This window comes from Cryptomeria japonica, chromosome 6 (genome assembly GCF_030272615.1).
Source record: "Cryptomeria japonica chromosome 6, Sugi_1.0, whole genome shotgun sequence".
In the NCBI taxonomy this organism is placed as follows: Eukaryota; Viridiplantae; Streptophyta; class Pinopsida; order Cupressales; family Cupressaceae; genus Cryptomeria; species Cryptomeria japonica.
This window is the reverse complement of record NC_081410.1, coordinates 21,050,854-21,078,739: the sequence shown is the minus strand read 5'-3', so window position 1 is coordinate 21,078,739 and position 27,886 is coordinate 21,050,854. Positions and strand designations below refer to the sequence as shown.

The window sequence follows — 27,886 nt, the reverse complement described above, 5'->3', positions numbered from 1 at the left end:
ACCCAGTTGCATATCATAGTAATAATTTTTCTGATACAGTACGTCAGTATGCCACTTACGACAAGGAACTGTATGCTATTGTTCAAGCCTGTAAGCAGTGGAAACATTATATTTTGGGTAAGGAGACTATCATCCACACAGACCACAAACCTCTTCAATTCTTGCAAACACAAGGGAAGTTGCAGAATGATTGACATCAATGATGGTCAACCTATCTTCAACAATTTCATCTCAATATTCACCACAAGAAGGGAAGCACTAACAAAGTAGTAGATTGTTTGAGTAGGCCTCTAATTGCAACTATCAATATGGTATTGGACTCATGTGGTCATCAAACTGAAGCATGGGCTTGCTTGTATGTGAATGATGTTGAATTTGCAGATGTTTATAATCAATCAGTGAAGGGACATCAAGTGAATGATTTCTATTTGTTGGATTGAATGCTTTGTCAGCTTGGCCAAATCTGTCTGCCCAATGCAGAATGTAAAAAGCTGATATGGGAAGATCACTATAGCAAGGTTGCTAGTCACTTTGGCATAGGTAAGACTACTGCTATACTTTAGAGATATTTTTATTTGCCAAAGTTGAGAAATGATGTCATTTCATATATTCAAGTTTGTACCACATGCGCTATTGCTAAGCCTGCCAATCGTAAACTTGGATTGTATTCACCACTTCCTGTTCCTAAAAAACCCTAGCATTTAGTTTCTATGGACTTCATGTTTGGTCTTCCTACCACCAGAAGAGGCCACGATTGTGTGTATGTTGTGGTAGATAGGTTCTGGAAAATGGCAGTAATAGTGGCTTGTACAAAAATAATTTCTGCAGAGGACACTACAAAGCTTTTCTTTGAACACATTTAGGTTCATTTTGGTTTGCCGAATACCATAATTTTAGATAGGGACAACAGGTTTCTTAGTAAGTTCTAGTCCACATTATGGGAAAAGATGGACACAAAATTAACAAAGTCTACTGCTTTCCATCCTCAAATAGATGGCCAGACCAAGGTAGTGAACTGGATGATCATTCACATCGTACGCATGTATCACTCAAAACACCCCCGCACATGGGATGAAAGTCTTCCATATGTTTAGCATAGCTACAACAGGGCAATTCACAGTTCCACTGGGCACAATCCATTTGAGGTCTGTCTTGGTTATCTAAAACAACAAGTCCATGAAATCTTGGAGCATACCAATGAGAAATATAAGGGGAGACATGATGAGCATCGTACTCCTCATGATTTTCAAGTTGGGGACAAGGTGTGGCTGCATATCCAAAAGGAAAGATTGCAGGGTGCCAATAGGAAGCTTCACCCTCTGCGTTATTGGCCATACACAATCATCAAGCAAGTTTGAGATAATGCTTTTGAGCTTAATTTACCCCCATTTCTGGGTCTTCATCCAGTCTTCAATGTGGAACTCTTTAAGCCATATTTTCCTCCACTATTAGATATTGCAGATGTGGCAGAAACAATTTCCACTACAAAATTAAAATCAGGAGTGGCTTCTCCATTCCAATGTGATCAGATTGTGGACACCACGGTGAAAAAACTCAAAGAACAATGGATCTATCTATACAAAGTGGTTCGAGCAGGGCAGATCCCTCAATAAGGAAAGTGGTTCACCAAGGAGCAGCTTTAGCTCCATTTCTCTCATCTCATTCAGAGTATTGAAGCAATGGAGCCCATTGCTCTTCAAGGGGGGAGTAATGATCAGAAGAAAATTTGAAATATTTTTTTTAGTTTTTCTATATGTTAGTAATTGTCATTTTTGAAGGCCTTCGGGGCATTTTTAGTCCTTGAAAGTTTGGTTTGTCATTTAGAATGTTGCCATAGGCAAGTTCTTTTAGGACTTCAGTTCTAACTCTTGGAGACCTTTCCAACGAGTTAAACGACTCGTAATTTGGAGTCTCGAGCAGAAAGTTATGACTAGTTAAAGTTAGGACAAAATTTCATATAGTTTTTTGAAATTTTCGTAGTTTTTAGATTTTATTATGTAATAATAAAATGTGACTATTGGGTTTCGATTCTCAAAGGGTTTTTGTGACCCTTGGAATCTCATGAACTACTATATGTTCAATTTTCAAATGGAATAGATCAGTTTTTGACTTTCTTCAATTCTGTGTTATCTTGTTTATCCACAATACCACAGGTTCTCAGTTAGTTGTTGTCGTCTGAATCCATAATTCGGATTATCTGTTTTCTCTCTATCATTTTGATGATAGATCACAGAGTATGATTAAAACCTTCACACAATCTTATCCAGAAACACCAATTTCTAACATATGAATTATAGAAACTTAATATCCGTTAATAAAAAACTTACTAATATTGTTTATTATTATTTTTTATATTTAATATTTATTAAAAATAATAAATAAAAAACATCATAAACCAAACGAATGTTCAATATTTTATTAAAACTCGATAAAATGTTATCAAATATTTGTCAATGCAAGTGAAGTTCACATAACATTGTATCTTATTTTCCAAAAGGATCACTGTTGTCCTAGCATGCTTAAAACACAAAACTAATCATATAACTCTTCATATAGATCGTTGGGGTGCATAAAACCAATATAGTGCAGTATATGGAGACATGTAGATATCTCCAATTCGGGCTCCATTAATGCTTTTAGGAGGCTTTCCTCCAGTTGTAGAAACTCTTTGCACATAAGAGACGGATGCCAACAAGTATCTGCAACAAAATTTAACAATAAAATAACATAATTAGGTCAATAATGTTAAAATTATTAGGAAAATCAAACCTCAATATTTCATAAATTTATTTTGATATAATTTTAATGTTAAATAGATAAAACATATGCAAAGAAACTTACATGCTGCCCATATGAGTTGTAGCTTGCAAAGAAAGCCATGGAACAGAATTTGGATCGACTACTACTCGACTTTGGGGCTTTGCAGTTACCCTACTGTAGGGCATGAATGTTTCCCATGTGGGTTGCCCTCCATACTGATCTGGCTCACCAAGGAAATAATGCTTTACAATGACCTCTTGTCCAGGAACTGATGAAAGTTCAGCTGAAACATTTTTAAAGTTCCATGCAGATCCATTGAAGCAGTATATTTGCATGCCTTGACCAAAGTAGCTCTTTACAGGTACATTTGTATTTGAAATTGAAAGAGTTGAGGGCAGGCTCACAGGTTTACTCATTTCTCTTATGTAAAAACTATAAAACGCTTCATAATTTACTTGAATGATTTCTCCTGTATTATTGCAACCTGTTGGTGCAACACCACCTTTGCTTTTAGATCGAGAGACATAGGAGATCTTATCAAAGGCACCAGGGCCACTATGGGAGGTTGCTTGCAGCAATAGGTCTGGGATTGTGTCTAACTCTTCTTTTCTTCCAATTACTTTTCCTGCAAAGGCCACAAATAATCATATCATTCTTCATTCACTCTTAAATCTACTCTTACTCCTATGGTAGATCTATAAAAATTGATTCACCAAAGTAATATCTCCTTAAAGTGAAGGTGTAGATATTATACTAATCAAGTTCAGTTTTATCCTCACACAGTGATTTATAACAAATAAATTTTGTTATAGTTTATTCTGGGCTGTAAGAACCCATTCTTTTTATTAAAGAGTTTTGGTGTAACTGCCACAGACCTGTGACTGTACTGGTAGTGCTGTTCTGCCCATCAAAATAGGACCAGGTAGGCTTGCCTCCTTGTCCATCTGCATAAGCAAGAAAATAATGTTGTCCTTTTGGATACAAATATCTAAAATCCATCAATCCATACAAATCTGCAGTGTCATGATCGAGGGTATATGAAAGGTTTTGTTCACACTTGTAAACTTGCACGCCTCTGCCTTTTAGTGTGATCAACAATCTAGACAAGGAACAAACATAATTTCAATTAGACAAACTAAATATACAAGTTAACTGAATATACAGACAATAAGAACACCTTTTAAAAAGAAGAAGCTAAATCTACTAACTTGTTTCCTACAGGAGGATTGACGGAAGCAGAAGAATTAGCTTCCCTGGCTATGGCAGCAAAAGCACACAAAAAAGCAACTGATCTCAACACAATTAGTGAAGCCATTTAATTTTACTTGTTTTTGTGAGTGCATACTAAGGATGGATATTTGGTATTAATAGACATTTCAAAGAGCTGTTTGCCTCGTTCTTGTTTCGAAGTTGGCTTGAAAGGGCATTCTACAGCTGTTTTCAACAGATTTTTAGCTGATATTTTTGCTGTCATATGAAAGGTTCTTCAAACCCAGGCCAAAAGAATATGCAACTTAATGGTGGAGCGTATATTTTCTATCAATTTTGGAGTAGCAGACAAGACATTTGTTGTTTGAAATGTGTATCTGGTTCTTCATTAAGAACATGCACACGTTCATAGGTATTGACAAATTCTTTTTGTTAAGGGAATTATCCGATTGCCTTGTATAATTGTTTATATCCAACCATATCCGTAACAAGTAAAGGGCGATATTATCGAGGATGCTGTAGATGGCAAATGGGCATGAAGTGAACTCGCATAATCTCTGCGTAAATAAAAACATAGAAACTTTAAGGGAGAGTCGAATTCTCTAGGTGGTAGTTAATTTGGTTCTAAAAATGTTATTATTTTTGTAAACATGAGGGTAAGTCGAAATTACAGATTTCGATTGTGTCTTTCATTTTTCAGCTTTATTATTTATTGAATATGTATCAGTTTTTATTATTAAAGTTTTTTAAACGAAAATATGAAATAATTGCAATGCTAAATTGAAGTTCAAATTGAGTTTTCTAAAGTGATAGAGATTATATGTTCTCTTCTTGGTATGGTAGTGTTTTTTAAAACGTCATGGTGGTGTTTATATTAATGTAGTTGCATCTCTTTGTTGGCATGTCTTAAATAACACACTAAGCAACATTTAAGTCTAGAGAATGTAAGTCAATTCTGAATGTTTAACACTTTTAAGCCTAGAAGTCAAAGCTTAGTAAGCCGTCTGCTCTTGGTTCGCTGTTAAATATAAGTTAGAATTGTGTTTTCAATTAGTGATAAAAATAAATGTTGTATGTCTTCATAGCATGGTTGTTTGTTGTATAATGCATTCACATCCAAAACATCATGGAAGTTTCTAAAAGTGAAAAGATTGTTGGGCATGTCATAGTTAGAACCTTAGGTATTTTCTAGTTATATAAGCTGATTTTGTTTTAGATTATGTGTCCCTAGGCACAAATGTGGGATGCTGTGGGTATGTAGATAGGTGCATAGTCATGGATGGTAAGTATAAGCTAGGGGAAGTGACTAATATGTTGGCATAACTGATGAAGATAATGATGAGGAGATTATTGGCATATGGAAATGATGATGAGATGAGAAGATGATTGGTAAAGTTATTGTTAGCATAACTTGTAAAGTTGACGGAGATTGTTGGCTAGATGATGATGATATAGTTGTAAGTTGTTTGATGACTTTATTTGTGTTGTCATTGATGGCAACCATGTTTGCTTAGTCATCTAAGTCATCTAGGCCTATCGGTAAGGCCTAACCGATAGGGGAATGTGTTAGACTGCAAAACTGTTAAGTTGCAATAAATCAGCAAACAGGAACAGAGCGATGATCAAGACACCGGTACAAATGATTGGAGAGGACTTAGATGTTGTGGTTTGGAACATATTTTTATGACATTGGCATGAGTCTGTGATTGCAACTGCATCAGCAAATTCAGTTTATTGAGTAAGTTATGATTAATTGTCATGAACTCTGTGAAAAAGAATGTATACTGGTAACAGATCTTTAACCGATAATGATTTATGGTTTAAAGGTGAATCTTATCATGTTCATAACTTAGTGATGATGCGTTAGAAACCGTGTGTAATGATAAGATTACATTTGAGCACGTACAAGGATCAAATTTCTTGGGAATCAACAAAGTACTTAGTATAATGTGTCAAGGGTTTGATGGCTTATCAAATCAATGTGTGATGATCATTCAACGGTTAAAATTATCTTGAAATTTATTCTAATGATCTGTAAATGTAAATTCATCGTATTTTGAATGTAGTTAGGGTTATGTAACTGACCTAGTTGAAAAGTGTATTTAGGTCAAGTTGGAGAAGAGATTCTGTGTCAGGGATTTGAGAAGAAGAGTGTGCCAAACCAGATTGAAGTGTTTGCATGTCTGTAGCATCTAGTTGAGCTGAAAATGATTTGTACTAGCAAGCAAGGAGGTGTTGTGATCATGTCATTTGCCCTGTTGTTCCCTAACAGTTACAATAGTTTGAAATCCCTTAACCGGGTAGATCCTAACAGGTCTTATTTGTAAATCCCTTCATTGGGTGGCTCATTAGCTTGAGTTTAAAATCCTCTAAAAAGGTTACTCTTGATAGGGTAGAGCTCCTAATAGGGCTAAGGTGAAATCCCTTAACCGGATGACTCCTACCAAGGTCTTCTCTTAACCGAGCATATTGTAAGCTCCTAACCAGGCACATTCCAAAAGAGTGTAAATATTTTGTGGGTGCTAATTCCCACTGTGGTTTTTCCTATTTGAGTTTCGACATGAAAAATCTTTATGTTCATGTGGTGATGCATTATTGTGTGTGTATTTGATATCTTTACTTTGGTTGCATAATGATGAACATTTAAATGGATGGTTTGGTAAATATGCTAACTGGAATGTTTGAGTAGTTACCGGTACTGTTTTTTGAAATATTGTAGAATTGTTTAATTACTGATTCACCCTCCCCTCTCAATAGCAACCAGATCCTCATAATAACATAATATATAAGCATAAAATGAATGCTAAATAGTGTCTATTTTATGTAAAGTCACATAAATAAGTATTATCATGGTCAATTCACCATTAAAGATAAATTAGAGTTAAAGTGATGTGAAAAAAAAAGTATTTCTGGGACACTTGCATGCATAACATAGTGGTAGAGTCTAGTTGGACACTAGCAGAGTGAGCTTGTGTCTTGGATAATAGAAATGTGTAGAACGTGAGTGAGAAATGGGTTTTGTTGTATAAGAAGTCATGTCTATGTAGACTATTTTTTTAAGGCTACTCAAGATTAAAGGGGGTTAAATTGATCAAACACATGCTTATTGTAAGTGGATGCTAAAAATAGATGCAAAATAAAATGAGAAAAATGCATAAAATGCAAGTTTCTCTATACACATCTGATGTTTCTTTAAATCCTTTGTAAAAAGATAAGGATGCCCTAGCCAAGCATTATTTATATACACTATTTGATTTCTAAAAGTGACCACTTAGAAATGCCTACTAGTCCAAAGTGTATAATTTTAATAGTATTATGCAAGACCATATGTTTTAAATAGATAAGATTACCTAGATAAACTTTTTAATGCTCCAAGGACTACCCTTAACCAACACATATTTTTTAATTTGCTTTCTCGAATAAAAATAAATATTTACCATTTTTGTGTGTGGTGTGCCCTTGGGTGTTTAAGATCTTTGAATCGTTGCCATAACTTTTAGCATTTTTCATTTGAAATTGTTTACTAGTTGATTTTACCACATGACTAGTCCTTTCCCATATTTGCTTCAAGCAAGATGTACATGTAAATTGACACTATTTATTGTAGATGATAAAAAAATATTAGGAGTTGGAGAAATATGAGTTAAATAAGGTTATATATTTAATGCCATTTTATTAGAAGTTTTAGCCAATTTTAAATATTTAAGTATGAGAAATATAGGTATTTGTTTTATGATAGGTACTTAGTATAATGGCGATCTTGTGGATAATAGTGATTTAACAATATTATGCTTTGGACTAAAAAATGATAAATATCCACAAAATAATATAGAGAGTGCTTTGGATAGAACTATTGATAATTTTGCAAATATTTTTTATCACAACCCATGAATCATCATCAAGAAAAAACCTATAGTTTCATGTCCACATTTTTTCTAAGACAAAAACACAACTAATTTCTTTTTTTTAATACAACAACATAAAATCTTGGATGTAACTTGATATTAGAATACTTAGCAAATGCTCGCAGCTCTACTAGATTGGTCTGACTAGAAGTTCCATACGTGATACTCATTGGTGTGGCAATAAGTATTACTAATAAAATCTACAATTATAACTCTCCAAAACCATTACCAATCAAAACAATAACTAACTACTATAGTGTTATTGTGAGGGCTCGGTTGTTACTAAGAGGGTGGGGGGTGGGGGGGGGGTGTGAATCAGTAATAACAATAAACTGCAATCTTTCACCAATTTGAAAATACTTCACCAAAAATAGTTCATAACCAGTACCAGTAACTGATCAACAAGTCTCCAAAATAGATTGACCAAACTAATATTGGTAGCTACTTAAGTGTTCATCATTAATAAAATATAGTAAATACATCAAATTAATAACTCAACAAATCCATCCATAATATGAACACAAAGATTTTTCATGTAGAAACCCAAATGGGAAAAACCATGGTGGGAATTGGTACACCTACAAAATATTTTTACTCTTTTAGAATGTGCACTGTTAAAGGCCTAGCTTGGTTAGGAGCTTTATAATAATACCCGATTAAGAGTAGACCCTATTAGGAGTCACCTAGTGAAGGGATTTTAACCTCAGCTCTATTAGGAGCTCTACCCTATTAGGAGTAACGTTACTAAAGGATTTAAACCCAAAATAATGAGCTACTCGGTGAAAGGATTTACAAGATCAGGCCTTTGAGGACCTACCCGATTAAGGGATTTAAATACTATTGCAACTGTTAGGAAAAAATAGATAAATGATCATATTAATGCACTCTTTGCTTGCTAATACAAATCCATTTCAGCTCCAATCTTCTTCACACATGCAAACATCTCAATCTGGTTCAACACACTCTCCTTCTCTAATCACCGACATAATAAACCTTCTAAAACTTGACCTAAATAGACTTTACAATTAGGTCGGTTACATAACCCTAACTTACAATGAATTTACATCATAGATCATATAAGATCATTACAAATCATTATAGGTCATTACAACAAATTTCAAGATAATTACAACTGTTGAATGATCATAACTCATCATTGCACATCGATCTGATAAGCTGTCAAACCCTTAACACATTATGCTAAGCACTTCGCTTCTTCCCAAGAAATTTTCTCCTTGTACACGCCAAAATAACATCTTATCTCTTCACATGGATTCTGACATGTCATCATTAACTTATGAACATGAAAAGATTCATCGCCAAGCCATAAAACATCACCGGTCAAAGATCTTGTTACTGGTTCTGAAACCCTGCATTGAATAAATAACACTCAATATAAAACATGACTTCTAGTTCTCGAAACATGACGTGGTTCCAGTCATAGACTCATTATAATGTCATAAGCATACATTCCAAACTACAACACCTAACTCTTCACCGATTTCTACCACAATCATCTCCTTCATTGGTCCTACTTACTGGTTCACTATCAGCTTAGCAAACATTCCATTATCGGTTAAGTTTAGATAACTCATATAACTTAGATGATATACAAAACATTAAAAAACATGGTTGCCATCAATGACAACACAAATAACTGATCATAGAACATCATATCATAATTATATCATCACCAATAGTCTAGCAAAATATCATCACCAACAATCCTTTACCGATACATCATCATCTCTATTAGTTATGCCAATATGCCAACAATCTTCCCCTTTGGCATTGATGGAAACACTAAAAGAATACAACTTAAACAATCAACTGTTGAGAAATACTAGGAATTCATCATGCCATGCTATACCAATCTGTGCTTCACTTGATCTTCTCCTCCTTTGCATTACTTCTTCTTGTCATTGTTCTTCTCCTTCATGACTTACATTTCTTCCTCCCCTTTGACAACAATGCCAAAGGTGCAAATGCATCTTCTATCTTCATATCTATTGATTTATCTCTGCTACTCCCCCTGAGGAGTATCCTACTTCTCATCAATCCATATTGAAAGATAGTCAATGAATCCACTGGATTGATGCATCACCAACATCTTAGTTGATCTTGGGAAGGAGTATATGTTGGGATCCAAGAACACTGAAAGGTGGGGGGGGGGGGTGAATCAATGTTCTACTGGAATGAACAGTTTTTATCCTCTTATACCATCCATATATAAACTGGTAAACAAACAAACATATGACAAGGAGAAAATAAACCATCCACATAAATGAACACCATAACACATAGGATTTATACATGGAAAACCTTAATGAGGAAAAACCACGGTGGGATTTATGACCCACAATATCCATCCAGTGGTGATATAAAAAGATATTACATATAATAGGGGCTTGCACTTGCAGGAAGGCACATTGGCTAGACCATACTGCTCATCACTAAAGAGCCACACTGACTAAAAGCTTTCTGCTAAAGTAAGTTGCTGAAAATGAACTCAAGAATACATTTGCTATGCCCAATAGAGTTTCGGTTCTGGTTCTACTCTGTACTGGTTCATAAGCTCTAAACTGCTACTGATATCTCTTCTCCTCCAAGAATGCTTTCCAAGCTATCTACAGATCATTGCATGATATAGCAATTGCATACAAAATGATCTTCATACATATATATTTCACATCATACAGTTCTTCTACATTCTCCTATGTCCATACATATCATCTATCACATCACTCATATCTACCTTTTTATTTGTTTTCAAAATAACCTAGCAGACTGACCTATATACCCATTACAAATGATATGCCTTATGTCGGCTTACAATACATTTACAAAAATGTTGGCCTTCAAAATAATAATTACAAAATGATTTAGGTAAATCCTCCTTGATGTCAGCTTCCAAAGAAGTATTAATGTCGGTGTCGGTGCCGGTGGCACTGTGCAGCCCTGAATGCTCCTAAGTTGGTATTTGCCAATATATGCTTCCTAGTGCTGATTTATGAATTCCATCAGATCTTGTTGCCATCAGTGACAACAAAATGAATCCAATGAGTGTCAATTTCCAACAATCTCCCCCTTTGGCATTGATGGCAACAATCATGTAAAAAATGGATTCCCTGTTGGTATGCTCCCCCAGAGCAATACACTCCATCTGATATCCTTCCAATTTGTTTCTCTGATATTTTTCACATATGTACATACTCCTCCTTTAACATTAATGCCAAAGACTATTGAAAGAATTGAAATAATAAAAGAATACAGTTAGTTTCACTGGAGCTTAGTCATCTTCAAGATTTCCGGGTATGCCTTTTGCAATAATTGAAGATATGTATCCCAGATGGATTTGAAAGTATCAAAAATAGATGCAGGTCCACTTAGTAAGTGGGCAAGTGTTTCCTTCTCTTGGATATCTGTCGGTGTGGGTTTAGTTATCATATCCATGCACTATTTCTTGTGAACACCCAATGAATCTTGTCTAGGACTTATCATTCCTCTTAGATTTCTTGCTCTTCTCATGATTTTATCTCTCTCCTTCTCAAAAGAAAAAAATTGGTTCTCCAAGGACAAAATTTGTCCATCAACAAATGCAGTCACTGCAGTCAATCCATCAAAAGAGTTAGCAATTTTAGCCATATTATCATATAACTCCTTCAATCTTCTATCTACATTAGCCGTAAGACTTTCTATGTTACAACACACTCTATAGATATTTGTACATTGTTTTAAACAATAGGAATAAGTTTGTCCCCAATTTTCTTCTTCTCTATTTTTATAATCTTAACAAAAGTTGTTCTTTTTGCTGCTGTGAAATTATCCAAAGCCCATCGGTTTGCAATCTGCCTCAGATATTGAAAATTATTAGAGATATGCTCTGTTAGAGTCTTGAGCTTACTAGAAGGTCTTGCTCCATCTTCAATCTAACAGCCAGACAATAATATGTGCAACACTGAGACTGATTGATCTATTAATCCTTTATCTACAAGACCTTCCTTCAGTAATTTTTGACTAGCCATCATCATTAGTTCAGTTGGACTCAATTTAGAGACTGATTTCTTCTCAACCTGAGAAGTGTCAATTGCCAAAACCTTTATCGGGGAATCAGTTTTACTTGCCGGTATGGACTCAGTGGCTTTTACCTTATCCATCTCAACCTCTATTGCACTAGTGGCTTTGCCACTTGGTGCAGTGTCGGTTACTGTCAGTGGAGTATTATCCACAATATTTCTAGTGTCCTATACATTGCCTTGCTTAAAAATGGTTTGTGCCCGTACAAACTACACTCTGCTTAGTTTTCGGTTGTGTTTGAGTATCTTTAGTTACTGCAGGTTGAGTCAAAACTAGAGTTGAACTGCCCAAAATACCTTTCCCTTTTGATTTGTTAGGAATGGTGGAAGTTGTTGCCCTTGCAAATTCTTCTTGAGATGTGAGAAAGTCTGGGTTTTTCTGAAAGAATTTGGTCCATCCCTTAGTTGTCTCATCTACCACCTCATTTACTCTCTCCATCATAAGGCTTATTTATCAGGATTTACTACTAAAGACTGTCCTATTTGCAGTGTCTATAAATCTTTTCATTTCCTCATTATTTACAACACCATACAATTCCAAAAGTGCTACTTCTTTGATCTCCCTATCTCTCTTGACAACGCCAAGTCTCCTAGCCTCAAGTTTATTATACAAGGATAAACGTATCTCCTTCAAAATTTCAATTAAGGCTTTATTATAGATGTCTATATATAACAAAATAGCGTCTTCTAATTCACTTTGCTCATTCTCTTCTAAATCTTCATAGTACTTTGAAATATTTTTCAATATTCCATCTTTTGTAATTTCATCAATATATTTTTCAATATTCCATCTTTTGTAATTTCATCAATAAGACCAGCACAGGTCATTGTGGTCTTACCGGTTCCAATATCATCACTCTTCTTTTTGCTTGTGGTTGCTGGCGTGACTGGTTTTCTCTTTTGCATAGGCTTCCTTGCCAGTGGTGGGGGTGTAGTAGGCTTAGTTGCCTTTCTAACAAGTCTCCTCCTAGGCTCTACCTTCTTCTGCTCTATCGGTGGTTTTACCATATTCTTCCTTTATACCCTTCTAAAATCTAGAGGTTCATTATCCTCAGAATCAGATTCTGAAGTGATAGGGGAAATGTGAACTTGTGGCTTCTTCGCTTCTGCAATACCAACCTCTACTAGTTTAGAAGCTTGTTTTGATTTGGAACCTAGTTGAGTCTCTATCTTATAAATCACATCTTGTACATATGCAAACATCTTTTCTATTTCCTTTTTTGTTCTCTTCCTGTTAAAACTGGTTTTCACTTCAAGAGCTTTCTCTCCTGCTGTACCAAAATGTTTTGTCTTATCATCTAATGGGGCATCTAACATCTTTGCATAGAGTTCAAAAATCCTATCATCCACCTCATATCCAAGCTTAGTAATCCAGATCTGCCTAGGTTCAACTGCTTCCATAAGAATTTCATTAGTTTTTACCATGAAACAAATATTAGTGGAATACTTATCCATAATGTTCTTTGAAATTCTCTCCATTTGCCTCATGTTTTCTTGAAAATTCTTAAAATACCCCCAAAATTTCTCATCTCTTCCGGTACCAAGACTGATTATTGCTTCCTTGATCTGTATACCTACCGGTATGTCATGATCCCAATTCTTCTTCCCTATACTGGGTAGCTCATTTAGGAAGTAAAGCATTAAACAAACAATCAAGTTTCCATATCTAAATGTGCCTTTCTTGATTCCTTTGATTTTGCCAAGGTTTAACATCAACTCACTCCTCATCCATTCACATAAATAATATTTCACATTGTTCCTTAGTATCTGATATGCACCATGAATGCATGAACTTGCAATAGAATTCAAACGGTTGGATTGAGTTACCTTGTAACCAATGATCATGCTTGCAAACTTTATATCTGTGTCGGTGATTGTTCTTATACTCATTGATATGCTATCAAGTGTAGCACTGGTGAGTTTCTCGACCTCTGTATTGGAAATTTTCTTGCCAAGTTCTTGTCCGACCATGGGTAAGTCAGTGAAAAATTGAATAGCCTCCTTCGTGATCATGTAAGGCCTATCTATCCAAATAAATTCATTGTGAACCCTACTCCGAACGTATCTGATAACTTCATCTTTGAATTTCAGTATGTACAGAATACTGGTTAGCCCTAGATCCTCAATTGCTTTGTATTCTGGTTTGATGGTTTTGGAGTCTCCCAGTATCACAGATTGATACATGATTTTGATGTCCTCTATACCCAAATCCTCAAGGGTGCAGTGAATGTATGCCCTCACATCTTCAACATACGTTACGTCGTAGAGAACCGTAGAAAATTCTCCCACAAAGTTTTCCTTTTTAGTAATTTTAGGAACCTCCTTAAATGTTGGCCTTAACCTATCCTTGACTTTGACAATGGTGGGATTTGTAATAAAAGTAGGAGCTGAAGATACAGATCCCATTTTGAAAAATACTTGAAGGTGAATACTGATGGAAGATTGAGTGTTTTAGATAACTACTTGAAAACCTTTCACAATGCTTTTCCTCACTCTTAACTTGCCTTTACTTCACTCTGAATTCTTGAATGCTCGATGAGTGAAAATGAATTCACTTACCCCCTTTTATCAGCAAATAAAACCCTAATTTTCTATAATAAATGCTTCACCAACGACCCTATGGATGCCAGTTTCATAGTCATGTGTTGGGTGAACCTTCATCGATGATGAACATAATTTTCAGATCTCTTTTAGATCTTCTTAGATCTCTTCTGGGGTAATATGCAAAATTTAGCAATGACTTTGCCATTTCCTAAGGCTTATGCCTCAGTTATCAGTGGAATTTTCTACTAGTGGAGGAATACTTTGTTCTACCAATGGAGTTACCAGTGTAGATCCATCTCTACTTGGTTCTTCATATTTTCTAACCCATCTCTTTGTGTGATCTTGTTGTATCCATCTGCCTTCTACTTTCCTTTCTCATTATCTTTATCATTATTAATCGGTTGAGTCTTGATTTTGCAATACTTAGCAATATGACCTATTTTGTTGCATGTATAATATGTAACATTGTTCTTCTGAATTGGTTTGACATATTCGATATCATTTCTTGACCTACAATGATTAGCAAAATGTCTAAACTTTCCACATGCATGACATTTAACATTCATTTTGCAATCTTCTAATCTATAACCATATTTCTTGCAATTTGTGCATTGACCGGGAACAAAATTGTAGTTTTGATTTGCCTTATTTCTACATTGTTTAGGCATATGCCCAAACTTATTGCAAAAAAAACATCTACCATTGAATTTATAAGAATTATATTGCCTTACCAGTTTCCTCTATGCTGATGAGTTTTGCATACAGGTTGTTTGATCTTCAGTTGTAGTACCGGAGGTTTCACCTTGTACAAATCCAAGTCCTCTTGAATCATCAATTTGTCTTTGTCTTTTTAGTAAGTCATCCAACTGTGTAGCACTGATCCTAAAATTTATTTTATACTCACTTGCAGTATTCAGATCATCTCTCAGAGTAGTTACTTTTCTTTCAAGTTATTGTTCATTGTTCCAAGAGTGTGCCAAATCAGTTCTCAACAAATTATTCTCATGAGTCAATCTGCCACATTCATCAAATTTGTTTCTTTAGTGATATAACAAGATTATTTTCCTTCTTCTTTCTATCCTCAATATATTTAGATAACCTCATAGTCAGATATTGCATTTCATTCTTCATGAGCATGTTTGCTTGCCTTAGTTTTTGACATTGTTCCTTAAGAGCATTCTTCTCCTCATCATCCAGTTTCTGCAAAAGTTCTTTTCTCTTATCTTGAGTAGATGATAGCCTTTCTTGCAGGATAAGAATGAATTCATTTGTAGAATTCAATTCTTCTTTCAATTTCTAGTTCTTCATCCTTTCAACATCATAATCTTCAAGAGCCATCTCAAGTTGCTTCTCCATAGCCATGTTCAAATATTTTAGTTTCAGGATCTTCCTCAAGCTGTTAAACTTCTTCTGAGGTACCAAGCTCTGATACCAATTGTTGAGATCCAAGAAGATTGAGAGGGGGGGTGAATCAGTGTTTTGCCAGAATGAACAATTTTTATCCTTTATACCATGCATATATAAACTAGTAAAAAAACAAACATATAACAATGAGCAAATAAACCATCCACATAAATGAACATCGTAACACATGATTTACACATGGAAAAACCATGATGGGATTTATGACCAACAATATCAGTTCACTGACCATATGAAAATATATTACATATAATTGGGGCTTGCACTTGCAGGATGGCACACTGCCTAGAGCATACTGCTCATCACTAAAGAACCTCACTAACTACAAGATTTCTTCTAAATTAAGTTACTAAAAATGAACTCAAGAATGGATCTGCTATGCCCAATAGAGTTTCGGTTCTGGTTCTGCTCTATACCAGTTCATAAGCTCTGAACTACTACCTGTATCTCTTCTCCTCCAAGAATGATTTCCAATCTATCTATAGATCATTGCATGATATAAAACTCGCATAAAAAATGATCTTCATACATATATTTCGCATCATACAATTATTCTATATTCTCCTATGTCCATACATATCATCTATCACATCACTCATATCTACCTTTTTTTTTTTTTCAAAATAACCTAGCAGACTGACCTATATACCCATTACAAATGATATGCCTTATGTCGGCTTACAATACATTTACAAAAATGTCGGCCTTGACAATAATAATTACAAAATGATTTAAGTAAATCCTCCTTGATGTTGGCTTCCAAAGAAGTATCGATGCTGGTGCCTGTGTAGGTGTAGCCCTGAATGCTCCAAAGCTGACATCTATTGATATATGCTTCCTAGTGCCAGTTTATGACTTCCATCAGATCTTGTTGCCATGAATGACAAAAAAATAAGTCCAATGAGTGTCAATTGCCAACAGTATAAACCCTAACTTACCTCTGAGATATTCAAAGGTTGCCTTAGGCAACGGATTGGTGAATATATCATCCAACTATTCCTTACTTGACACATGCTTCAATCTCACTTTCTTCTCCTATACTCTTTTTCTCAGAAAGTGATACTTCAACTTAATATGTTTTGTCTTAGCATGTAGTACCGGGTTCTTTCAAATGTTTATAGCACTAGTGTTATCACAATGCATGATCACCAATTGTGTCATATCCTGCTTGAATCTTTCCAAGACATGTCTTATCCATATAGCTTGTGTACAATTCATGGATGTAGCTAAATACTATGGTTTTATTTTAGACTCAGAAATACAAGTTTGTTTCTTATTGGTCCAAGATACTAGTCTTCCTCCTAGAAAGAATGCGCCACTGGTTGTGCTCTTCTGATCATCCACATTTCTTGCCCAATCAGCATCAGTGAATACTTGCAAAGAAAAATTTCCTCTATATGGATACCATAATCCATAATCAACTATCCCTCTAAGATATCTGAATATTCTATTCACTGCTGCATATGTGTCTCCTTAGGGCACTTTTGAAATCTTTCTACTAAACCAGCTGCATGGGCAATATCCAGTCTACTATGAACAACATAATGCAATTTCTCAATCATGGATCTAAATTCCTTCTCATCCACTGAGGGTGAATCATCTTCTTTTGACAATCTGCAACCTGTAACCATAGGTGTTCCAACTGGTTTAGAGTATTCCACTCCAAAGGTCTTTAACACTTCCTTCACATACTTAGACTAACTGATAAAAATTCCACCTTTCAGTTGTTGGAACTACAAACCAAAGAAATTTTTTATATCACCTATTAGAGACATAATTTCAAACTCTTCCTTCATCTCATCTGCAAAAGTCATACTCATATCACCATTTCCTCCAAATATGATATCATCAACAAATACTTCTGCAATCAACATCTTGTCTCCTTCAATCTTCAAATAAATATTGTTGTCCTCACTGGTTCTCTAAAATTCTATCTTTATCAAATGTGCATGAAGTCTTTGAAACCATGCCCTTGGTTCTTTCTTTAATCCATATAATGATTTATGCAGTTTGCATATGATATCCTTGTCTTCTATCAATGCAAACCCATATGGTTGTTTAATATACACCTCTTCTTCAAGAATACCATTCAGAAATGCTAACTTTACATCCATTTGGTAAACTTTAAAATCTTTAAAAGATGCAAATACAAGTAGCATTCTAACTCCTTGAAGCCTAGAAAATAGTGCAAAGGTTTCTCCATAATCTTCACCTTCTTCTTGTGCATACTCTTTGCAAACTACTCTCACTTTGTTTCTAACAACTTCTCCATCTTCATTCAGCTTGTTTCTAAATACCCACTTTGTTCCAATCACATTTTTATGATCAGGTCTAGGAACAAGTGACCAAGTGTTGTTTTTCTCAATCTTATCAAGTTCTTCATTCCTTTCCTTTAACCAATCATCATCCTTAAGAGCTTCTCTCACTGTCTTCGGTTCAACTGTAGAAATCAGACATGCACTTTCTCTGATTTTTCTCCTAGTATGCACTCCAACATTCTTGTCACCTATTATCTAGTCTTCAGAATGATTTAACCTTACATACCTAGGTATAACCTATTTCGATGCAATAAAATCTTCTTGTTATTCATCTTCTTCATCTTCTACCGGTTGATCATCTTCATCTACATTGTTCTTCTCAACATCTTTTTGCACTTTCAATTCAATAATCACAAGTTTTTGGTCATCATCTGCTGGATCATCTTTGTTGGTATCATTAGATTCATCAGAGTATACATCAACTTTTACATTGATGGTTTCCAAAATCTTCTTAGTTCTTTTGTTAAAACACTTGAAATATTTTCTCTTAGTAGAGTAGCCAAGGAATGTTCCTTCATCACTTTTAGGGTCAAATTTGTACCAGTATAATCATCTCTTTTTATAAAACACCTGCTGCCAAAAACTTTGAAGTAACTAACTTTAATCAAATTGTCAAAAATTGACATGACAAAATCTCTTGTGCAACAACCAGTTGTCTTCAATCTTTTCTGCCAAACAATCATTTACATTAGTATTCAGATGAAATATATTACCTCTAGTCTGCTTCCCACTAGCAATCAATTCTCCATTATTTCCAAGAATCCTGCACACTCCACTTTTGAATTCAAGTAGATATCCCTTCTTATTAAGTTGTCTAACACTCAAGAGGTTATGTTTTAGTCCTTCAACCCAATAGAAATCCTCTGCATTACTCTTCTGATTTAATGAAATTGATCCTTTATCTTTAACCATACAAGGAGAGTTATTACCAAATCTTACAACACCTCCATCAAACTCTTCAAGGGATAGGAACTTACTTTTGTCACTGGTCATGTGGTGTGAGAAACCACTGTCTATTATCCATTCATCGATGTTATCCATATGAGACACCAAAGCCTTCTCATTAGTCAAATCCTCCTTCACAACAACAAATACAATCTCCTCATTGTCATCTTCTTCCGATTCATCATCGGTCACACCTTCATCCACTACAGCATAACACTATTTCTTGCCTTTTTCTTTGAATCTCCTAAACTTGTCTTTCTTATCAGTGTTAGGGCAGTTAGCAAATATGTGTCCAATCTTACTACAAGAGAAGAATTTCAAGGTTAATTTACCATTATATTTACCTATTACTCTAGGGAAACTTCTAGAGAATAATCCCTCAAGTTCCATTAGATGATCTTCATCATCACCATCACCTCTGCTACTGCCATGACTAGACCTACAGCCATGATTATGACAAACATATTTTTCTTTCCTTTCTGATGTACCAGTTACAAAAGCCTAAAACACAGATTCAGAAGGTTTAGAAACACTATTATCAAAACTGTTAAGTTCAAAAGCAGCTAACTTTCCAATTAAAGAATCAACAATAAATTTATCTCTTGAAATGAATCTCAGTTCTTGAATAGAAGACACTCTCATAGAATATTGTGGTAAAAGAGTTCTAATCATTTTGCTAACAATAGTATCATCTTCAATCTTACCTCCTACACTCTTTATACCACCTACAACTTCCTTAATCCTTTGTCCATATTGAGTTATGTTCTCATCATCAACCATTTTCATATCATCAAATTTTCCTCTTAGACTCTCTTCCTTTGCCCTTTGTACATGTTCATCTCCTCCATATATTAAATTTAATTTCTCCCATACCTCATTAGTAGTTTCTAATCCATGAACATCTTTATACTCAGAGTCAGACAAACTACTTACAATTGCTTCAAGACCATGAATGTTTTCCTAATGTTCTTTGAGTTCATTCAGTGTCAAGGGACTGGAAGTAGGAGCAACATACTTGGCTATCACATGATTCTAGTATTGTGAACTCATTCCATTAATGTAGATCTTCATCTGATCACTCTATATCTGGTAGTTGTCCTTGGTGAACTTGGGATCCTCCTTCTTCATCATCTTTCACAAAATCTTTCCCTCAAGTTGTTAGGCTTTTGCCACATAGAGGACCAATGCTCTGATACCAATTGATAATCCTAGAGGATCCAAATAATGCTAAGAGGGGGGTGAGTTAGTATTAAAAAAAACCAAAACTTTCAACACCAAAACAAGCTTATCTCAGATCTGAAAACATTGAACACTTAAACCAAATCTTCATAACAAATTTCCTTATCAAATCATGCAAACTTATGAATTAGATTAGCCATCAATTCAATATCATATCAACAAACACTATTAACAACTTATTAACTGATTTGAATGCTTCATCAATCATATAATCATCAATACTGGTATCTAGTTAAAGATCTTTGATAAACAAGCATAAATTGTCTTAACCGGATATCAAAAATAAAACATGAACATCACAAGAAAATTAATCCACACATGAACACCATGTTTTTCACGTGGAAACCCAAATAGGGAAAAACCATGGTGGGAATTGGTACACACAAATATTTTGCACTCTTTCAGAATGCGCCTTGTTAGGATCCAAGCTCGGTTAGAAGCTTACAGTGATGCCCTGTTAGAAGCTTTGATCTGTTAGGATCAACCTCACAAGAGGATTTAAAACTTAGATATTGAGTCACCCTATTAGGAGATTTTACAATATGAGGCTTGTTAGGACCTACCTGATTAAGGGATTTTAGCTGTTGTAATTGTTAGAGAACAACAGTGAATAATATGTGTATAACACTCAATTGCTTACTTGATCAGATCCAATTAAGTTTTAAGTCTACATCTCACTGGCAGATCTTCTCACACACACTAGTTTGGCTTCTCACACTTCTCAAAATCATCGACACTTCAAAACATCAACCTTACCGACATAAATAACTTTTACAACTATGTCAGCATCAAAACCCTAAGGTTGACTACATAGATCATCATAGATCTTTATAAATCATTACAAATCATCATAGGGATCATTACAATCAATTAAAAAACAATATCAACTATTGAATGATCATAAATCATCACAACAAGTTGATCTGGTACAAAGTCAAACCCTTAGCACATTCCGCTAAGCACTTTGCACATTCCCAAGAAATTCATTCTCCAAACATGCTAAAACATCTTTCAAATACATCACACGTTTTGAGCTGCATTATTATCAGCACATGAACCTGATATAGATCACTGCCAAACCAGAAATCATTACCAATTAAGAGAATTATTTACCGGTCCTTAAACCCTTCTTAAACCCTGGCAAAAATTTATCAGAAATTTACTACATGCCTTTCGGGTAACCATCATAGGATGCGGTACCAGTTACATACTCAAATCCATCATAAAATCTTATGTTTCAAACCACAAGTCACCAAACATCACCAATCACCTGATTCCATCAAAACTTATCTGCTTTACCAGTTAAGGTCCTAATTCACAATCTTGCTAGTAAACTCTATCAAACTATCAAACTCTTACTTTGATAGACCAAATCACTTAGCCAATAAGTCAATCACATAGAACTAATTGTAAACATCATTAACCATTAGTTGACCCTAGTTGCCATATGTGAGATTTTACCAAGATCAAGAGGCAGTGGAAAGCACAAATAAGAGAGACAAAATAGATGATAGAAATAAAGTGTACTCTATCAAGAGAAAATACTGATCAACTAGATCATCAATCGTTACATACAATGAATATGAGCCTTCTTATATATGCAAGGCTATATGGATATGTGAGCACACAAACATGACATGTGGCTTAATAAGAAACAAGGGTAGGTAGGAAATAGGTGTGGGTAGGTAGGAGAAACAATATAATATTCCACATGAGGTGGATCACCCACTAAATGTGGAGTGTAACAACAAGATCACACCATAAAAGGTGGAAATTCTCCTACACACACTATCCTAATGTGGCACAAATACCCAAGTGTCTCATACCCAAACTACTATGTAATGCATTTCCTAAGTAAACTTAAGTAAGGTGTAATAATATCCATGATGAATAATTATTTATACCAACACCCCCCCTTAAGTGCAACTTAAGGGAATGCACTAAAGTCTACAATGCAACTAAGCAATGCAAGATGGGTCCTGACTACGAAGCCATGTTAGGTACCCATGTACAAATGCAAATGCATGAAAACCAATGCAAGGAAATCTCTCACAAAGCGAGGAAAGAGAGAAAAACCCAATGGGAAAAAAACCCTCCCCCAAAAGAGAGATGAAAACTAGATACAAAGAACTCTCATAGAAGTATGTGAAGGACAAAACCCCATGTGAGGAAAAACTCCCCCCATATGAGAGAAGAAGAAGAGAGAATAGGAAGCCCCCCCTCAATCTAGAATCTGCACCAATGATAGAAGCTCAAAGATGAATGAAGAAACTGCTCCATGAATGTTGAACAACATTCCTCCCCTTAGGAAGAAATAAAACCAAAGGTGTATCCATGAAGTCTCCCTAACCATGAAGGGAAGATGAAGCAAAAATACTCATGATGAAAGAAATCTTTGAAAACTGCTCAAGTGTCCCCATGTCAATGTTGAAAGGTACCCCCTCCAAAGGTGGTAAACTATGCCACACTGCTGAAAAAGGCACTCCAAGATCTAGTGGAGATGAATGTAGAATAATATCCAAAGACTCATATGTCTCCTCAAAAGATAAAGAGACCTCCTCCAAGTGTTGTACAAAAGTATCCACAATCAGGTCAACCTCTAAAGATTGATCATGTAGAGAATGCACAAGAGGGTCAGAGTTATCACTCGCAACAATCAAAGAAGGATCATCTTCATCAAAGAGAAGATGAATGTCATTAATGGTGTCTCCCAAATCTGCAATGTAGGAGTCCACAAATAAACCTGCAATGTCTATCAAGTAGGCATCCCAATCAATTGAAGCTAGAAGACATGAAATATCCTGCTGCACTGAATCATAAGAAGGCAAAACTATCGCACTAGCTACATCATCAGGTGCAATAGGTGGTGTGATATCAATAGAAGGAGATGAAATGTAAAGCTCAAGAATGGGGTCACATGTGAGAATCCCCAAGTTCAAATGCCCAAAGTTCTCCTCAAAATCTGAATCATCAACATAGGAAGAATCAACCTTAACAATAGGACCAAAATCTGAAAAAGAGTACAACCAAGATGCATGATCAACCACCCCAGTTGCAATGATAGCTCTACGCTCTAAGTCTCTAATGATAACTGAATCAGGTGTGAACTCCACAGTTTTCCTAGTTGCCCCATGTGTGATTTGATAGACGGAAAGAAGAATATTTGTCAAGTGGGCTACACACAACACATCATTGAAGGAGTCATCCCTAATGGCAATAGATCCTTTCCCAATCACATCCATGTATGTATGATTTCCCATCAAAATCTATGACATGTGGCAAGGCTCAAATGTAGAAAACATAGACTGCAAAGATGCCATATGATGAGAAGCCCCTAAATCTAGAAGTCATCTCCCTGAATCATGACTTGTAGTAGCACAAAGAGCTTGTCCCTTTCCTTTATCCATCCCAAAAGAGTGATCCTTTCCTTTATCCTTGGAAGAAGAAGCCGATGTAGACATTCTAGAAGGTAGGTTGATTCTATTCTTCTCAAGAAGATTCTTCAACTCATCAATATCCTTCTTATAACAATGATGTTCATCATGTCCTGACTTCTTGCAATATCCATAAAAAAGATTGTCCTTATATAATTTCCTCTTACGTACGAATGGTGAATCACCTTGTTGTGGTTTAGACTTAGGTTGCTTTTGATTCTTGCTTTGATTCCCTTTGTTAGTCGCCAAAGCTTGTGACTTTGAAGATTTGAGAATCCCCATCGTGGTCAACTTAGATTGCTCAAGTATCAACATCTCCATGAATGAATCAAATGAGGGAGAAGTGGATGAGGAACCTTGAGCTAACCTATGGTTGTGAAAGCTAGATACAAAGGCTGCATACTTTGAAGGAAGCTTGTCCAACAAGTTATAAACCAATTGAGCATCCTTTTTGTCAATTCCACAATCCTTTAGCTTTGCTCTTAGCTCAGTTGCTTTTGTGACATAATCTTGGATTGTATCAAAATCCTTGGGATCCAAAGTTGTGAGTTCACTATCAAGCTTGTAGCCCTTAATCTCATCAACTTGACCATACAATTTCTTAAAAATATCTTAAGCCTCTTTAATTGTTGTACACTTATCAATGTGAAAAATGAGGTCATCTGATACATGCTTTCTAAGAGTTTCAAGTGCCATAGCATTCTTAGTAAGCCATTCAATTTGAGCATTAGGATTAGCCTTAGGATTAGGTGGTGTCGTAATAGTTTCATTTACATAGTGAATGAGTCCTTTTTCCATTAGTTTACTCCATGCCTTAATTTTCCATGGTGCATAATTATGAGGAGTTAAAAGTGGAAATTTAGGAGAACCCAAAGGACCAAAATGAAAAATAAAAGATAGAGAGAGGCACAATCACACAAGACACCCCCAAAAATACTCAATCAAGAAATCCCCCCAAAATGGTGTTTTTTGCACTATATACTTAGTGCATATACAATGGGCCATTTGCAAAACAAGGCAAATTGGAATTTTGATTTCAATTTATAACTTCTCAAAATGAGATCTAAGAGACTTCAACAAAGACTGCTAGTGATCTAAACTAAGATCCAAGCAAAATGCAAGTACCAAATATGCAAAAAATGGCCAAATATTGAAAGTACAATTTCTACTTAAATCATTGCAAACAGATGGCATATTATGAAAGTAGATGAAAAAATATGCACTTTAAAAAAAAATGACACCTGAAAGGGAGTCCATATTAGCCTAAACGAAGCCTCCAAAGTTTTAAAAATTGGGATTTCATGATTTCCAAAAAACCTGTATCCAAAAATTAGAAAAATCCTATGCCATTGTATAGATCATGAAATTTTATCCCAAAACAAAAAAAATTGCTCGAAAAAAGGAGTCCGGATGAGTGAGATATCACTATTTGAAAATTGTCTGCAAAATTATAATTTCTGAAAAATTTCCATCACAGCGTCAAACTTCAAATGTCTCTAGATTTGACCTTTGAAGTCTGATTTGGATGAAATAAAAGGCAAAAATGACTTTCTTGGACCTCTTAAATTCAATGGTAACCTCAGATTTGACCCATCAAGCTTCAATAATAACCTGCAATAGAAGACTCCAAAATACACAACCTTAAATAGCATCAAATTTCTCTCAATTAGCAAACCAATGACACTCTAATGGCTCTGATACCATGTGATATTTTGCCAAGATCAAGAGGCAACGGAAAGCACAAATAAGAGAGACAAAATAGATGATAGAAATAAATTGTATTCTATCAAGAGAAAATACTGATCAACTGGATCATCAATCATTACATACAATGAATATGAGCCTGCTTATATAGGCAAGGCTATATGGATATATGAGCACACAAACATGACATGTGTCTCAATAAGAAACAAGGGTAGGTAGTAAATAGGTGTGGGTAGGTAGGAGAAACAATATAATATTCCACATGAGGTGGATCACCCACTAAATGTGGAGTGTAACAACAAGATCACACCATAAAAGGTGGAAATTCTCCTACACACACTATCCCAATGTGGCGCAAACACCCAAGTGTCTCATACCCAAACTACTATGTAATGCATTTCCTAAGTAAACTTAAGTAAGGTGTAATAATATCCATGATGAATAATTATTTACACCAACACCATCAATGACAACACAAATAACTGATCATGTCATCTTTTCTCTACTGGTACAGTTATCCACCATCATCTCATTTTTGTCAGTTATGCCAAACATGCCAATGGGTTCATGATTTGGAACTTCACAAGCGTATCCTTCAGTTTGTCAGTTTGTGTTCTTGAGTTCCGGTGATGAAGTAATGATGATTCTTGTTTTCCAAGTTTTTGCAGTGATTGTGGTGGAATTCACATTGCTTGTTGATGTTCTTTGATTGTGTGTTATGCGTTTTGATGGTCTAGGTTGATTGTGGTGTGCGTTATTGAGGATTTTATTGGTTTGGTGGTAATCTTCATGTTATTCAACATATTCGGTGGTGTAGCGTGTTGCGGATGATCTTGAAGAATTATCTGATGGTGTAGCATGTTTGAGGATTTTATTTGGGTTTGTAGACACCTAAAATTGTCCAGTCTAATTAAATAAATATTTTATTTATTTAATTAATTTAGCCTAATTCTTCTATTAATTGAATAAATCTTTATTTATTTAATTAATTCATTTATCCTCTTCTAGCCTTATTTCTCATTTAAATAAATACCTTTATTTATTTAAATTATCCTTTTCTTAAATTAAATAAATATCTTATTTATTTAATTTGATCCCACTTCTTCTATTAATTAAATGAATCTTTATTTATTTAATTAATTCATTAACATTTTCTACCTATGACACATGTCATTCATCTCTTAATTCCTACACTACCTACCCTCTCATTATTTTCTTATTTTCTCTACCTACCCTCTAATCATAGCTGACCATTTATCTTTTACACCTCTCAATCTTATCCCTCCATTTCATATAGTGTCTTCTATATAAGGAGATGCTTCCTTCATTATCAAACCCCTGACAATTACTCAACTACACTATGCCTTTGAACTTTCATATGCGATCCTACTTGCAACCACATTTTCGTTCTTTGTTGAGCTCTTGTGCACATAAAACCTGAGGGCAAATATATCAAGCAAGATCAATGGAGATAAGAAGAATGGAGATTAAAACCCTATTGGACATGTGATGGTATAATCTTTGTGATTTCATTTGATTTGCATTGTCTTAGGTAATCTTCATATGTTATGGTGGATCTTTGTTGTTGTTAGGCTAGGGTTTTGTGGTTGAATTCATTTAGTCTTTCAATATTGTTGTTTCCACTTTTCACCATAAACATTTTGGCATGCCCGGTGGGACATGGATTTTTGTTATATTTTTCATTCGTTATTCCAAGTGAAGGACTTGATCAAAAGCTGTGAGAAGGCTCGCCTCCCATCTAGGCTCAAGCTCTTTTGTTTTCTTGATCAGGAACATAGTAGCATGCATTTGATTTCGCTATTCTTCGGTGACTGTATTCTCCTCTTTGCAAAAGATGATCCTAATCTTGTCTTCCAATTCCTGGATGTCTACATTTGTCTTGATCTCAATTCTTCTGTCAAGGATCGTACACAATACCTCAAACACCTTGTTTTGAATAGGGTGGATGGTTTCCTCAACTTGGCCACATTTGGAACTGATATCTTTGAAAACAACTTCCTTTATCTGGAGCAAAGTTGACCATTGCAGAAGGCTATGGGCTTCTCCATTCATTATCTTCTCTTGCGCTAGAACCTGTCTTGGAGTCCTTCTTATCACTTGCAAGACCAAGATGACAACATCTCTAGTGTGAGCAAATGCATCCACAATTACCAATAGATTATGGATGATCTCAAGAACTTGGATAGCACGGTGGACCGTCTTCATCATCCTTGTTGTGAATTCCATGACCACCTTGTAAGATTCATCAATCCAAGAACTCATGAGTTGGACCAAGCTCTTTACCCTTCCCACCTCACTCCTCTCTAGGC

General features: G+C 35.2%; 1 protein-coding gene across 1 annotated transcript in view; it reads right to left on the bottom strand.

Moving 5' to 3' along the window:
• Window positions 1-2,548: 2,548 nt before the first annotated feature.
• Window positions 2,549-27,886, bottom strand: part of LOC131048052 (uncharacterized) — a 45,047-nt gene continuing 19,709 nt past the window's right edge. The window contains exons 2-5 of the mRNA XM_057981894.1: window positions 3,969-4,047; window positions 3,636-3,859; window positions 2,842-3,385; window positions 2,549-2,699 (exon numbers count right to left, since the gene is read on the bottom strand). Of these exons, the coding sequence (XP_057837877.1) occupies window positions 2,549-2,699; window positions 2,842-3,385; window positions 3,636-3,859; window positions 3,969-4,047 (998 nt within the window). The remainder of the gene's footprint in view (window positions 2,700-2,841; window positions 3,386-3,635; window positions 3,860-3,968; window positions 4,048-27,886) is intronic.